The sequence below is a fragment of the Sitophilus oryzae genome, unplaced genomic scaffold (genome assembly GCF_002938485.1).
Source record: "Sitophilus oryzae breed Bouriz unplaced genomic scaffold, Soryzae_2.0 scaffold_1499_pilon_pilon, whole genome shotgun sequence".
NCBI classification, from domain to species: Eukaryota; Metazoa; Arthropoda; class Insecta; order Coleoptera; family Curculionidae; genus Sitophilus; species Sitophilus oryzae.
This window is the reverse complement of record NW_022146168.1, coordinates 4772484-4786270: the sequence shown is the minus strand read 5'-3', so window position 1 is coordinate 4786270 and position 13787 is coordinate 4772484. Positions and strand designations below refer to the sequence as shown.

The following is a 13787-nucleotide window of genomic DNA, read 5'->3' as shown; positions in this document are numbered from 1 at the left end:
ATATAAATTCTTTTTAAAAATCAAAAAAATAAATTTAATCATAATATAAGTGTTGGCGTGTTTTGAACTTCACTTTTTAGCCTAACCTTCACAAATACCTACATATTCAGCTTCAGTAGAACTTAAACCAATAATCTTTTGTTTTTGACTTTCCCAAGGACCACCAGCCAAATTAAACACACAACCATAAACAGATTTCCTATCACCAGCATTATTAGCCTAATCTGAATCAACAAAACCTGAATGTATTAAAACTAGTTTATTCTTAGCAACATCTTTTGTTTTGCTAAATGGAAATGGTTTTCTTGCTTGTTTAACCAAAATGCAACCTAAAAATTTTATTGCAATACTCATGACCATTATCAGTTAGTTCTTAAACATTTTATTTTTCTCTCAGTCCGATTTTCAATCATGACACAAAATTATTTAAATTTGTTAGCAACCTCACTTTGAGATTTTAGGAAATGACAGAAAACTTCGGATACTATCATCTATTAGCATAAAAATAGATTTTATTCCATGTGTTCTGCTAGACTAGAATGTATTAAAACTAGTTTATTCTTAGTGATCGGATTTGAAAATACGTCGCAACAGTGGCAACGTCGGAACAATTGACGCACGTGCGCAAGGTTATTATACTCTAAAGGTTACCTCACCTAAGCCCAACCAATCATAGCGCGTGACGTCAGCCCGAGACCCAGTTCCTCTTTGTCTAGCCTAGAAGTTATATGGATTTTGTCTCTCTCGTACTAACAGTTTAAATTTGTATTTTGTCGTCTCTTTAAAATAATGCAAAATACAAAAGATTGGTATTATTTTGTAATGATTTATATTTTTTTCTAAAATGTAAAAAATTAAATTATTTTCATATAATTTAAATGAAATGTGTAAATGTATTAAAACGTATAAAGTTAATTAATTTTGAAGATTTTGTAAAAGGATCTTATCGTGAATAAATCTTGATTTTCTTTTTCATAAATATTTTGGTATATATTTATATGATCAAACGAACTTACCTGTGATGTTCGATCATAATTTTAGTAAACTTCCAGTCCGAAGATATTAATTATAATTACCAAGTAGTAGTCCTCTGGATACTCACTAATGCCACTATATTTTAAAGAAGTCCGGCCCTGTGCATCATGTATCTTACCCCGCCAACGCTCAGTATCTTCATTATTCCAAGGGTACCAGTAATCTTCGCAATCTTGGGGGAAATATGTAGGGTGTGGCGGGTAATTAATATCTTCGGACTGGAAGTCTACTAAAATTATGATCGAACATCACAGGTAAGTTCGTTTGATCATATAATTTTAGCACGACTTCCAGTCCTCAATATTAATTATAATTACCAAGTAGATGTTTAAAGACTTTGCGAAGATTACAAAGCTTAAGTAACAAATAAACAGCAGTTTACTTGTTAATTCCCTTTATTTACTGAAATAAGAAAAATCACTACAAACTGAAAACATATCTGAAAAGAATAACATACTGAAAAGAATAACATACTGAAAAGAATATCGCCTCCATAGGCAATTTAAACAATATGATTTTACAACGGAAAAAACAGAAAAAATATTTTCAAAATTAACTGTTTATAATACAATTCGAAAATACGGTTGAATCACCTAAAACTGGCCTATTGTAATATGTCTGAAACACCGACGATGTTTCAGACCAACCCGCTGTTTTTCTTATAATATCTAATGATACCCCGCTCTGAAAAGCTTTGGAAGTAGCTGCATGTCGTGTTGAATGAGTACTGAAATTATTATTGACACCCGCTTTACTTAAAGTTTCTTTTATCCATCGGCTTATTGTATTCTTAGAAGCCCGTAGGTATGGATTTCGAGTGCTTAAAAATAAATATCTTTCTTCTTGTAGCCTTAAACTTTTAGTCTTTTCTATATAATAGTTCAGAGTACTTCCAGGACATAACGAAGGATTATCTTTACAAAATGGAATAACTAAACAAGGTTGAACTCTATTAAGACCAGATGATTTAATTCTATCTGATATAAACGCTTGAAAACCATTAGAGGTTTTTTCAATATTATCTATATTGATACAAAAAATTGTTTGAACTCTCTGGCCGGTAATAAGAATTAAAAGAGTTGCTAATTTCATAGAAAGTTCCTTAAGGGACAAACTATCTAACGGATGCATATTTTCCAAATACTGCATAACCGGCTTAGTATCCCAAGTTACATTATATTTTGGTCTCGCTGGTCGTAAATTACTAACACCTTTTAAAAAACGTTTAATCGTAGCATCATCACTAATATTTTCGTGTAATATTAATGATAGCGCTGAACGATGACTGTTAAAAGTACCATATTTATGTGGCTCGGTATCAAGTATTAACTGTAAAAAACTCAAAACTTCCGGAACTCCTGCCTTAAAAAACGAAAAATTATTTTCTATACAAAAATACCACCAGCGCTTAAACGTACTAGTATACTGCGTTAAAGTATTTTCTGAAATAGAATTGAGCATGGTGGAAATAGCTTTCTCTGGAATATTCTTTATTCGGAAGGCTTGCCGCATAATACTGCGGCTACCAGGGAAAGGTTGCCTGACATCGGGTGTTGCTTCCCACTGAAAGGACAAAGAAGCAAATTAGGCCGTGGCTTAAACAAAATATGGTTTCCTATTTTATGTTTAAGAAATAAAGGAAACCATGGCTGCGATGGCCACCACGGAACAACAATTATACCCCGTGCCTGGTCTACTATAATTTTCTGAATTGTTCTTAAAATTAAACCAGTAGAAATGAGAAGAATTTGCCAACTTATTGTAAAAGCATCGACAGCTGTAGAATTAGGGGATTAAAGTGGGTCATGAAGACTGGATGCAACAAGTCAACATCTATCAATCATATTCAATCATATGAAAGTTTATTCTCACCACAATCAAATCATGTTAGGTTTGGCAGATATCGGCACTGAATGAAAGGAAGCCTACAATCTGTTGGAGTTATGTTTGTACACAAAAAGAAGTGAAGTTTGTTCTAAGATGAATTTATAACATTATAACCTAGCTCCAAACCAGCGGAACAGAAGGAACCAGCTAGCAGACCATTTTAACTTTAAAGAATTTACCATGAAAGTCCTAATAATGGTATTATTTATAAAAGGCACTTACTGGCTTATGAAATTCTCATTTTTGGGCATCAAGGAAAAAATATACATCAAGTTAAATGAGAATTCAATAAATATTTGGTGAAGAATGAACCAAGAATTATATTTCTAGGTAAATAAAAAATAAAAAAATTAACATGAAATAAAGAAATAATAGTTTTATAGTTATGACCACACGCCAAGATGAGAGAGAAATAGGTGGAACTTTGTTAAAAATGCTTAAAGAAGGAATGTTCAAAAGTGTCAGCATTTAACTAATTTATATTTTTTTTTTTTTTTTTTTTTTATTATTAATATTTGGAATAACAATACTACAAAGAATATGTTAAAGAATTTAAAGGCGTCCTTCTAATGACCAGGCTTATCATTTTGGGGGATTAAATTTTGCTGTTTATAGTCCAGGAATATCGAACAGCCTTCTTCAGCTGGAAACGGTGTATGCAAATATAGGTAACAATGAAACAAAATGTAATATATGTAGACCTGCTAATCACAAACAGGGAAACTGCTTCACGAAACGGCAGCCAGTTCTTCACGACGATATTCTTCAGTCGGGCAGTGCTAATAAGAAGTTTCACGTAAGGATTGGATTTTCTTCACAAAATCATACTTCAACCGGAAATCTCCTCCAGGATATAGATAGAGAACTATATATCTCGACTAGTCCAACTCACAAAAGGCATAAATAAAACGATATTCTAGAATATTTTCCACAGCCATATTCCATATCCGGTCAATGAACGAACTTAACTCAGAAATTCCCACAATTAAATGAACGAAATGCACACTGCGTTCCACATCAAAAATAAACGATATAACTAATGAAATTTTATCTGATAATTATAAATTTCAATAACTAAAGCAAAGGATACAACTAAAAACATCTGATGCAAAAATAATAGTTATTTGCGATAATTCATGAGCCAGCACACAGAGGTCGTAGTGAGGAAATTTGACTTGTTACATTAAGTACTTATTGATTTTTTAAATAGTATGGTTTTAGTGAGTATACTCCTAACTCTATGTGATACATTCACAGCATGTTTCTTTACCGTCTCATGATAAATTCTTACAGTAAAAAATTTTTTCACAATCAGTTTGATGAAATCTATAAATGGTTTGCATATTAAGTCTTCTATCATCTAGATGATCCCCTGAAGAATTATAAATATTTGCTGGCAAAACACGAAGGCAATTATTAATTAAACAAGATCCGCTTTCTTGCTGTTTTTTCAAATATATTTAATTTGTCTTGGCATTGCCTTAGTGTTTTTTCAGCAATCTGGCAAATTTCAGTTAGAAATTTAGATGCTACAACAATTACTGTTTTTCTTTTTTTTGGCAATAAAGAAACGATTCTTGTTGTTTTAACAAAGCTGCACATTTAGTGCATTTTAATTTAGAATATATTGTTTTTCCTACAAAACCGGATATATAATTTATTATCTACACTATAAGTAGTTAAGTGCCAGGCATCGGAATTCAAGAAGTCTAACTCTAGCTCTTCGTCACTATTTAAAGTTGTAACGTCTTCGTCATCATTAACAAGTTTTATTTGTGAACCGCAATGCAAAACTTGTGTCATATCTAAAGCTACTGCATTCCCAGTATCTGCCCCCTTAACCTCAACATGAACTAATAACCTTTTATACGAATTTTCGAATTGTTTTGCGGTAGGGTTATTATTATGTCCGCCCCTACTCCTAATTGCACTCCAAAAAATCTCCAAATGATCCTGCGAAAGTTTATAAGTCGACAAAAATTGTAATGGGGTCATTGATTTCAAATATATATGGTATAATTGGGTAACGGATTCAATGTTTATTAAGAAGCCAAGGAAGCCAGTTTTTCGTCCTGACATTAAGACAGATTTTCCCCCATATGTTAAACCCAAGATATAGACTTTTATTGATTCCAAACGACTAAAGATCAAGTCTTCGTTTCCTGAGAAAATTGCCGCTTTGTATTTGTATTTAGTAAATTTATGTCTCGAATTGAAGATGTCAAAAACATCATTGACGTTTATTATAAATTCTGAGGTAGCCTGTGAATTTAGAAAATCTGGGTGTTTGAGGTCCATGTTTAAATAAGTCAAAGCATCTGCTACACTTTTGCTCATGGTTTGAGCAGCCACTTTGACCTTCATTTTTTCTCTGGTCCACTTTATATGTCTTTTTTAATTTATTACCAGCGTGTAGTCCTTCAGTAAGTTGAAGGTCCACTAAAGATGTTAAATAACGCCACTCAATATTGTCACCACTACTATTTTTTAAAAAATCTTATAATGACCTACTGTATTCCTAATTAGCGGCAATACGTAACCGAAACGAAGTACACTGAGAAATAAAAAAAAAAAAAAAAAAAAAAAAAAAATAAGAAATTAAAAAATGGTAGAAACACCAGGACCAGGAAATATTCCTCCAGAAGTACTTAAACACGTAATAACGTAAAAGCGGGTATGTACTGCAGGTCTACAACAACCTAGTACGCTTGACTAAGTTTCCGCAGGAATGGAAACAGGCAAAACTCGTCCTTCTCAGTAAAAATGGAAATGGTAACTCATATAGACCAATAAGCCTTTTAGATGTGGAAGGTAAATTATATGAACATCTCATACTTGGGAGATTAAATAATGAGCTGAAACGGACAGGTGGTCTCTCAACTAAACAATATGGCTTTCAAAAAGGAAAGCAAACCACAGACGCAATTACAAAAGTAATTCAATTAGCCAAGAATGCAGCAGCATTTTCTCATATAAATAGAAGATTTTGCGCCGTAATTACGTTAGACGTTAAAAATGCTTTTAACAGCGCTTCTTGGGAAAAGATACTGAGAAATCTAAAAAGAGAAATATTGACAAAGTATTGTGGTCTACGATTGTTTCCTATCTTAACGGAAGAAAGATAATGCCAAGCTGATGGGAAAAAACAAAAAGTTGACATTTATGGTTGTGTACCACAGGGATCCGTCCTGGGGCCAACCCTATGGAATGTGTTGTATGACGGTTTGTTGGAGCTGGATATACTTAAGGTGGTGCTTAACTTTGATTGGCTTCGCAGACGATATTGCTATGGTCATTGTAGGTGAAAATGAAGAGATCCTGATAAATTTGGGAAATGCTGGCATAGCGAGAGTAGTAAGATGGATGAAAGAACATGATCTTCAGTTAGCACCACACAAGACAGAAGCTGTTCTACTTACAACAAAAAGAAAAATTGCCCCAATTTTCTTCAACGTTTTAGGAATAGATATTGCACCCTCCAAAGCAATAAAATATTTGGGTGTGTGGCTAGACACAAAGCTGACTTTTGGAGAACACATAAGTAGGTTAGTAGTTAAAGCGGAGAAAACCGTAGCTGCATTGTCAAATTTAATGCCGAAAATAAGAGGTCCCAGAGCGTCTAGAAGGCGCATTTTAGCAAGTGTTATACACTCACAAATATTGTATGCAGCGCCGGCATGGCATACAGCTACTAAATGTCAGAATAGGCTGGTGAAACTAAGGCGATTACAGAGGTCTTTGTGCATTAGGGTTTGCAGCGCCTACCGAACTATATCAGGGGAGGGCGTTGGTGTCATTGCCGGAATTCCACCGATTGATCTCCTGATACAAGAGAGGTATGAGGTCTACAATGGTTCGATAAAAAACGAAGCCAGAGCGCAACTCATGGAAAAATGGCAGGAAAAATGGACGGGCGGAAAGCATGGAAGGTGGACATTTACACTCATTCCCAATCTGCATAAATGGATAACGCGACCATATGGTGAAGTCGATTACTATATCACCCAGATATTATCTGGACACGGCTATTTTAAAAAATATCTGCCATTAGAAAGAAAATCGACACTTCGGACTGCGATTACTGTCAAGCTGAAGACGACGCCGAACACACTCTTTTCAATTGTTGTAGATGGCAGACACAAAGGGAGGAGTTCTATAATAGGACGGGAAATAAGTTTTGTGTGGCAGAAGTGGTAAAATGTCTGGTAGGAAGTGAAAAAGAATGGCAAAATGCAGTGGGACTTATGAAATATATTATAATGACAAAAACTTCTGAACGTGAGACATAATGTCTAAGAACGCCACTGTAATGAAGCAATGCGTGAGCGGATTCCGTTGCAGATGGTGAGGCCTGCTGGTGAAGGGGGTTTTTTAGTCGGTAGGAATCCGACACTATCTGGTAAAACATTTCTTTTTTTTTTTTATCATAATTTTTTCCCAGGAATTTAAAAAAATATATATCTATGTAAAAAGTACAATAAAGATAGACGCTATATTATGTCATCCATTTTAAAACCGCTTTATTTGATTTTTTTTATAGATTTGTATTTTTATAAGCTTTTATTTAACTTGCTTTGTAGGTATGTAACTATCTATGTATGTATGTTTGTTCGGGGCAAATCTTGTAAGCTAAATTAGAACCATTTCCTTTTATTGTAGGAAATTGAAATTTGGCATGTAGGTTCAGTCCCGATGATAATACATTTTTTTGCAAGGCATGAACCGAATTTTTGACAGCTATCAAAATGGCGGCATTTTTGAGGTTTTTGATTTTTTAAAATTCTATGTATGAATGGATCGGGCTGAAATTATATATATAGGTATATTGTGGGTATATACATATGAAAAAAAAAATATGGGCGGCCATCTTGAAAAAATGACAGTTTAATGACATGTCAAAATTTCAAAGTCATCCGATTTTGATAAAAATCGATATATTGGATGCCCCCTACCCCATAGCCGGTTTTCATTTTACTTGTCTCACATTTGAACTGTCAAATTTGACAGCTGTCGTTTTTTTAAGCTCTCCTTTTTAATGAAAATCGATATACATATTATTAGAATGCCCATAGGAAGCTATTTAAGAAAAAAATTACCAGTAAGAAGAAACCAGCATAACTAAAAAGTAGAAAATAAATTTTAGAAAAAAAAAATTTTAAGAACAAGCGTTTATTTAAATATACTAAAAAGAAAAAAATATACTTTTTCTTTAAAACTTTTATTATGAACTTATAACGTCATTACACAATTTTATCAATACTAATATATAAAATCCTTAAGTGACTGACATACTGATTAATCACGATCCTGCTCAAACCACTCACCGTAAGAAACTCAATTTTGGCATACAGGTTGATTCTAGGGTGTACAGGTTCGATAAGAAGGGATTTTTCGAAATTCCAGTTCCAAGAGGGTGAAACCACCCCGCAAATATTACAATATTTTTTATTTAAAAAACGGTCCAGTTTCCGAAAAAACGCTTAAACACGTATATTTTATTTTATTTTTTTACATATTTTAAGATTTTTTAAAAATGTATACAGGGTGTTTCGAAAAATCTGGTCATTGATTAATCACGATCCTGCTTAAAGCGCTTGACGTAAAAAGCTGATTTTTGGAAAACAGATTGACTTTAGGGACGGTGTAAAGGTTCGATAAGAAGGGATTTTTCGAAACTCGAATTCTAAGGGGGTGAACCTACCCCTCAAATACTAAAATATTTTTTATTTAAAAACCGGTAAGTTTTTCGGAAAAACTCTTAAACACGTATATTTTATTTTGTTGTTTTACATATTTTAAGATTTTTTTATAAATTTATACAGGGTGTTTCATAAAATATGACCATTGAGTAATCACGATTCTGTTTAAACTGCTTGATGTTTAAAGCTGATTTTTGGCAAACGGATTGACTGTGGGGTGTAGAGGTTCGATAAGGAGGGGTTTCTCAAATCTCAAATTCCAAGAGGGTGAAAACGCCCCTCAAATATTACAGTATTTGTTATTTAAAAAACGGTTAGTCTTTCGGGAAAACGCTTGGACAAGCATAATTTATTTGTTTTTTTTTATATATTTTGAATTTAAATATTTTATTTATATTCATATATATTATATTCATATTATTTTTTTTATATATTTTTTTTTAATTTGTTTTAAAAAAAAATTACAGGGTCTTCCAAAAATTTGGGTAATTTCTTAACCACGATTCTGCTTAAACTGCTTGACGTAAAAAGCTTATTTTTGGCAAACGGATTTTTCGAAAGTCAAATTCCAACGAGATAAAACTACCCCTCAAATATTACCAAGTTATATAATAATATTGCCATATTGTTTTTACTCATGCTGACATAAATGTGAGAAAATTTTATCCAGTTTGTATGTTAATGGAAATTCTTGCTTTGCTTTATCATCACCATTACAAATGATTAATTCGACGCGAACGAAGTCGCTGGTACCCGCTAGTATTATATAAAAGCTTGTCGCGAGATTTCTCTACATCGATAAACAAGTAAATTAACTAAAACCTGTGTCTACCCTGTCTCATTTTCAAAGTTTGTGTTATGATAGACCACTAGACCAGGAATTACAAGATAAAGGTAAGTGTAACTGTACACTCAAATCTTGCGACAAGCTTTTATATAATATAAAATTGTGTAATGACGTTATAAGTTCATAATAAAAGTTTTAAAAAAAAAGTTTATTTTTTTCTTTTTAGTGTATTTAAATAAAAGCTTGTTCTTAAAATTTTTTTCTAAAATTTATTGTTCATAAGTTTATATCATAGTCAAAAATTTAAAAGGCACACAAATAGAATATCAACTTACAGGTATCTTGAAGATCAAATCTATATCGTACTCGTTAGGATCTGATATTTTGAGCTTATCGTAAAAGCTGCCACCAAAATAAGAATTTTGATACATAAACTTAAAACGATCGTCGCATTCCTTCATCTTATTAGTCAAACTAGTCAAAACCTGAAAAACAAATGCTACATTAACTAGATAATAATAATATCTGTATAGAGAGGTTCTTTAAATGATGCGACAAGATAAACGAAATGTCGAAATTTTATATGTCAGTATTAAAAATATATTGATGATAGATTTGTACTGATGAAAAACTAAGCTTTAATCATCTTCTGATTGTATAGGAGGATTGTAAATTGTATAGGAGGGAAAAACTTAATACCGAGACCTTATAGATCTATTGTGTCCTTCTTTTTTGAGTTATAACTCATCATACAGCCCGTATTTGACACGGTTTTACAGAGGTTTAATTAATACAGAGGTTTAAGTTAATTTTAATTATCCAGCTCCAATATCTATCGACTAAAGTTCATGGCACGAATGGTTGTCGTCTCGGCGCACTCAGTTATGAGGTGTTCTGATGTTTCCCCATTTTTCTCTACATAATCTGCGTTCGTTGTTGTTTCTTAGCTTCAATCTACTGAGATGTTCGTTGAGGAGACCCGTGACAATCCGAAGATTGTTCTTACTTAAATCAAGAAAAATCTTCGATTTAGAATTACTTAAATCAAGAAAAATCTTCGATTTTTCTCGGTCCAAAGTTCTGCGAAGTTTCTTCGAGTGTCTTAGACTGTTGGATGATTCCCATTCCAAGTTACGCGAAACAGAACGGTTCTGGTTCAGTTAGTAGAATGCTTGCTCTTTTTCTACTTAGATCGTTTCCTTTTTCAATATGATCTTGTATCCTTTGGTGGGCTGGTACCCAGAGTAAGAGGACCTTATTTTCTTTGCCTAATTTGTTTTGATGATCATGGCTAGCATAACGCGTGTTCACCGTTCACAGTATAAAAATTTTGTAGTATTGTGGTAAACTAGTGTTTTATTTTGCAAGTATTCCAATGCTTAAAGCTAATAAAACTAAATTTCCAAATAATCAGTACCTTTAATACATATAAAACAATTTTGTATATCTCACAAAACCTTCACAAAGACTTAATACTTCTTCCTGGTGATGTTCCTAGGAATTCTACGTTCCGCCAACATTTGCTCCGCCTTCTCCTGATCAGAAACCGTGTGACTGCGCATCATTTTCACGGGCGTCATCTGCCAGTTTTGACGACTTCAAAGGCAAAACCAAATTCTTGTACGTCGAAGAAGCCTTAAACTGCCTGTAATTACTCGTCGGTATCAAGTGCTTGGAATTATCTATAATATTCTCGACGTTGACTTGATCCTGAGTGGCCAACTGCATCTGCTGCGCTTCCATCTTCTTCTGCTCTTCGGATTCTTGCGATTTCGGGAACTGGTACTTTTCGCGGCCGGCGGAAGTTTTGTCGCGGCAAACGTTGTATCTGATCGCGGGGGCGATAGGCTTGTCGTCTTCTTCCAGTTCTTGGGTGTCTTCGGTGAGTTTTTGTTCCAGTTTGGTGCTGAGAGAGCGACTCCTGTAGAGGGCAGAGGAGAGGTTCTTCAAATAACGCGATATGATAAAAGAAATGTCGAAATTTTATGAGTAAGCATTAAATATTGATGACAGATTTACTACCAAATACTGATGAAAAACTAAGTTTGAATTATGATATGCTGATGATGCTAACATGGTTAGGGTAAGTAGCCAAAGTAAAGTGTTTTTGTGTATTGTGGTGACTAGTGATTTGAACTAGTGTTTTTTTTTATTTTGCAAATATTCCAATGTTTAAAGCTAATAAAACTAAATTTCCAAATAACCAATACTTTTAATACATATAAAACAATTTTGTATAACGCAAAAAAACATTCACAAAGACCTAATACTTCTTCCTGGTGATGTTCCTAGGAATTCTACGTTCCGCCAACATTTGCTCCGCCTTTTCTTGATCAGAAACCGTGTGACTGCGCATCATTTTCACGGGCGTCGGAAATGGATCTGCCAGTTTTGACGACTTCAAAGGCAAAACCAAATTCTTGTACGTCGAAGAAGCCTCAAACTGCCTGTAGTTACTCGTCGGTATTAAGTGCTTGGAATTATTTATAATATTATCGACGTTGATTTGATCCGGATTGTTCATTTGCATCTGTTGCGTTTCCATCTTCCTCTGCTCTTCGGATTCTTGCGATTTGGGGAACTGGTATTTTTCGTGACCGGCGGAAGTTTTGTCGCGGCAAACGTTGTACCTGATCGCCGGGGCGATAGGTTTGTCGTCTTCTTCCAGTTCTTGGATGTCTTCGGTCAGTCTTTGTTCCAGTTTGGTGCTGAGAGAGCGACTCCTGTAGAGGGCAGAGGAGAGGTTCTTCAAATGACGTGACATGATGAAAAAAATGTAAAAAAAGTCGAAATTTTAAATGGAAGTATTAAATATTTGATGAAAGATTTACTGTCAAATATATAGTCATAGCAACATGTCACACCTGGTGATCATACTTACCTTTAGACTTTTTCCTACTTTTTTTAGATTATTTTCTTTTAATCAAAATATTTTAGGAAACAAAAATAAATTAATTATAAATATATTAACAGTTATTATTTACATTAAAAAAAAGTATGTATATCAAATATTTACACTCATAGAATCAATCCAGTCGACTGCTGTCTGAGGAAGATCAAGGAAGTCATTTACTATACCAGTGCGATAAGCCGTCATCTCGCAATCCTGCACTATGTGGCGGATGGTCTGGTTCCCCCTGCCGCAGCTGCACAATGGATCAGCGATCTTTTTCCATTTATGAAGCGAATCTCTACATATTCCGTGGTTTGAACGTATCCTCTTAACGGTTTTCCAGACACGACGTGGTAGATCGAAACCAGCAGGTTTGTTTGGTTTGGTTTGGTTTGGTTCACTTTGTTATACTTTTTTACATTCTGTTCGTCCTTATATTGTTGTATTTGTACTTTTCTGATGTTTTGTTTTATATTTATATACATTGTATTGTTTTTATTCCATGTGTACGAGCCATACGATAAATAAATAAATACATTAAAAACTCACCTCCTTAACAGCACTTAAGGGACATAAAGGGCCATTCAAACTATTCTAACAAGTTGCGATGAGTTTTTTACGGCTATTCAGCTATCTTGTACACTTCGCACTAAAAAAGTGCAAGGTGTGCTAGTAAAAAAAATTAAGCTTAAAGGATCAACACAACTCATTTAAACCATAAACTCGTAATACAAAACTAAAATGTCAATGTCAAACTAATAATAACTTGACATTTTTTACGTCTAGCTACCACCTGCATCCCTAGCGGGAAATTTATTTTTCAGTTAGTCAGCTCGGCGCCGATTTTGTTCATGGTTGGCAACAATGAATTTAAAAATCGCGCCCTCGATTATGTAATTAAAAGTTTAATTGGTATCGAATATAGTTTTCAATTTCAGTGAAAATATCGCTGAAAATAGCAGTGTACTTTTTCAAAACAATGTGCCACCTTGTATGTAAAACCACAGCTTACAGAATAATATAGCTTGGACACTCGCCAATTTTTCCCACGCTCGAATTTAAAACGCCCTACTCCGACGATGCGCTAAATGAATTAAGCGACCGACAGTCAGCCTCATTCAGTCGATGCATAGCCTCCACCGGTGGCGCGTAGGGCCGTATTACGGAAGATTTTAATTCGATTTTTTTTCTTATATTTATCCATAGGTATTTGTGCTTTTAGTTCAATTTTATTTTTATTGATGGAATGGGAAAAGGTTTTCCGGGATGTGCGGCTGCTGGTTGCACAAATAGTTATGGAAATAATTCAAAATATAGTCTGTTTAATTTTCAATTCAATTCAAAATTAATGTTCAATTCAAAAGTATATTCACACTTTAGAGCTTTTCAAAACGATGAAGACTACTTATTTGGAGGCTTGCTAATGCCAAGTGACCATTTTTTTATTTAGTTTCCTCATTGGAGGCTAGTTTTATAAGCTTTTATT

At 33.8% G+C, this 13787-nt stretch overlaps 1 protein-coding gene across 5 annotated transcripts in view; it reads right to left on the bottom strand.

The window, feature by feature from the left end:
* The window catches only part of LOC115877880 (cyclic GMP-AMP synthase-like), a 139906-nt gene that overhangs the window by 52322 nt on the left and 73797 nt on the right, over positions 1-13787 (bottom strand). For 4 of the 5 annotated variants that reach the window (XM_030894230.1, XM_030894233.1, XM_030894231.1 and 1 more), the window contains exon 3: positions 9744-9893. The exons of the other annotated variant lie outside the window; for it this stretch is intronic. In XM_030894230.1, coding sequence (XP_030750090.1) covers positions 9744-9893 — 150 coding nt within the window. The remainder of the gene's footprint in view (positions 1-9743; positions 9894-13787) is intronic. 5 annotated transcript variants of the gene reach the window in all.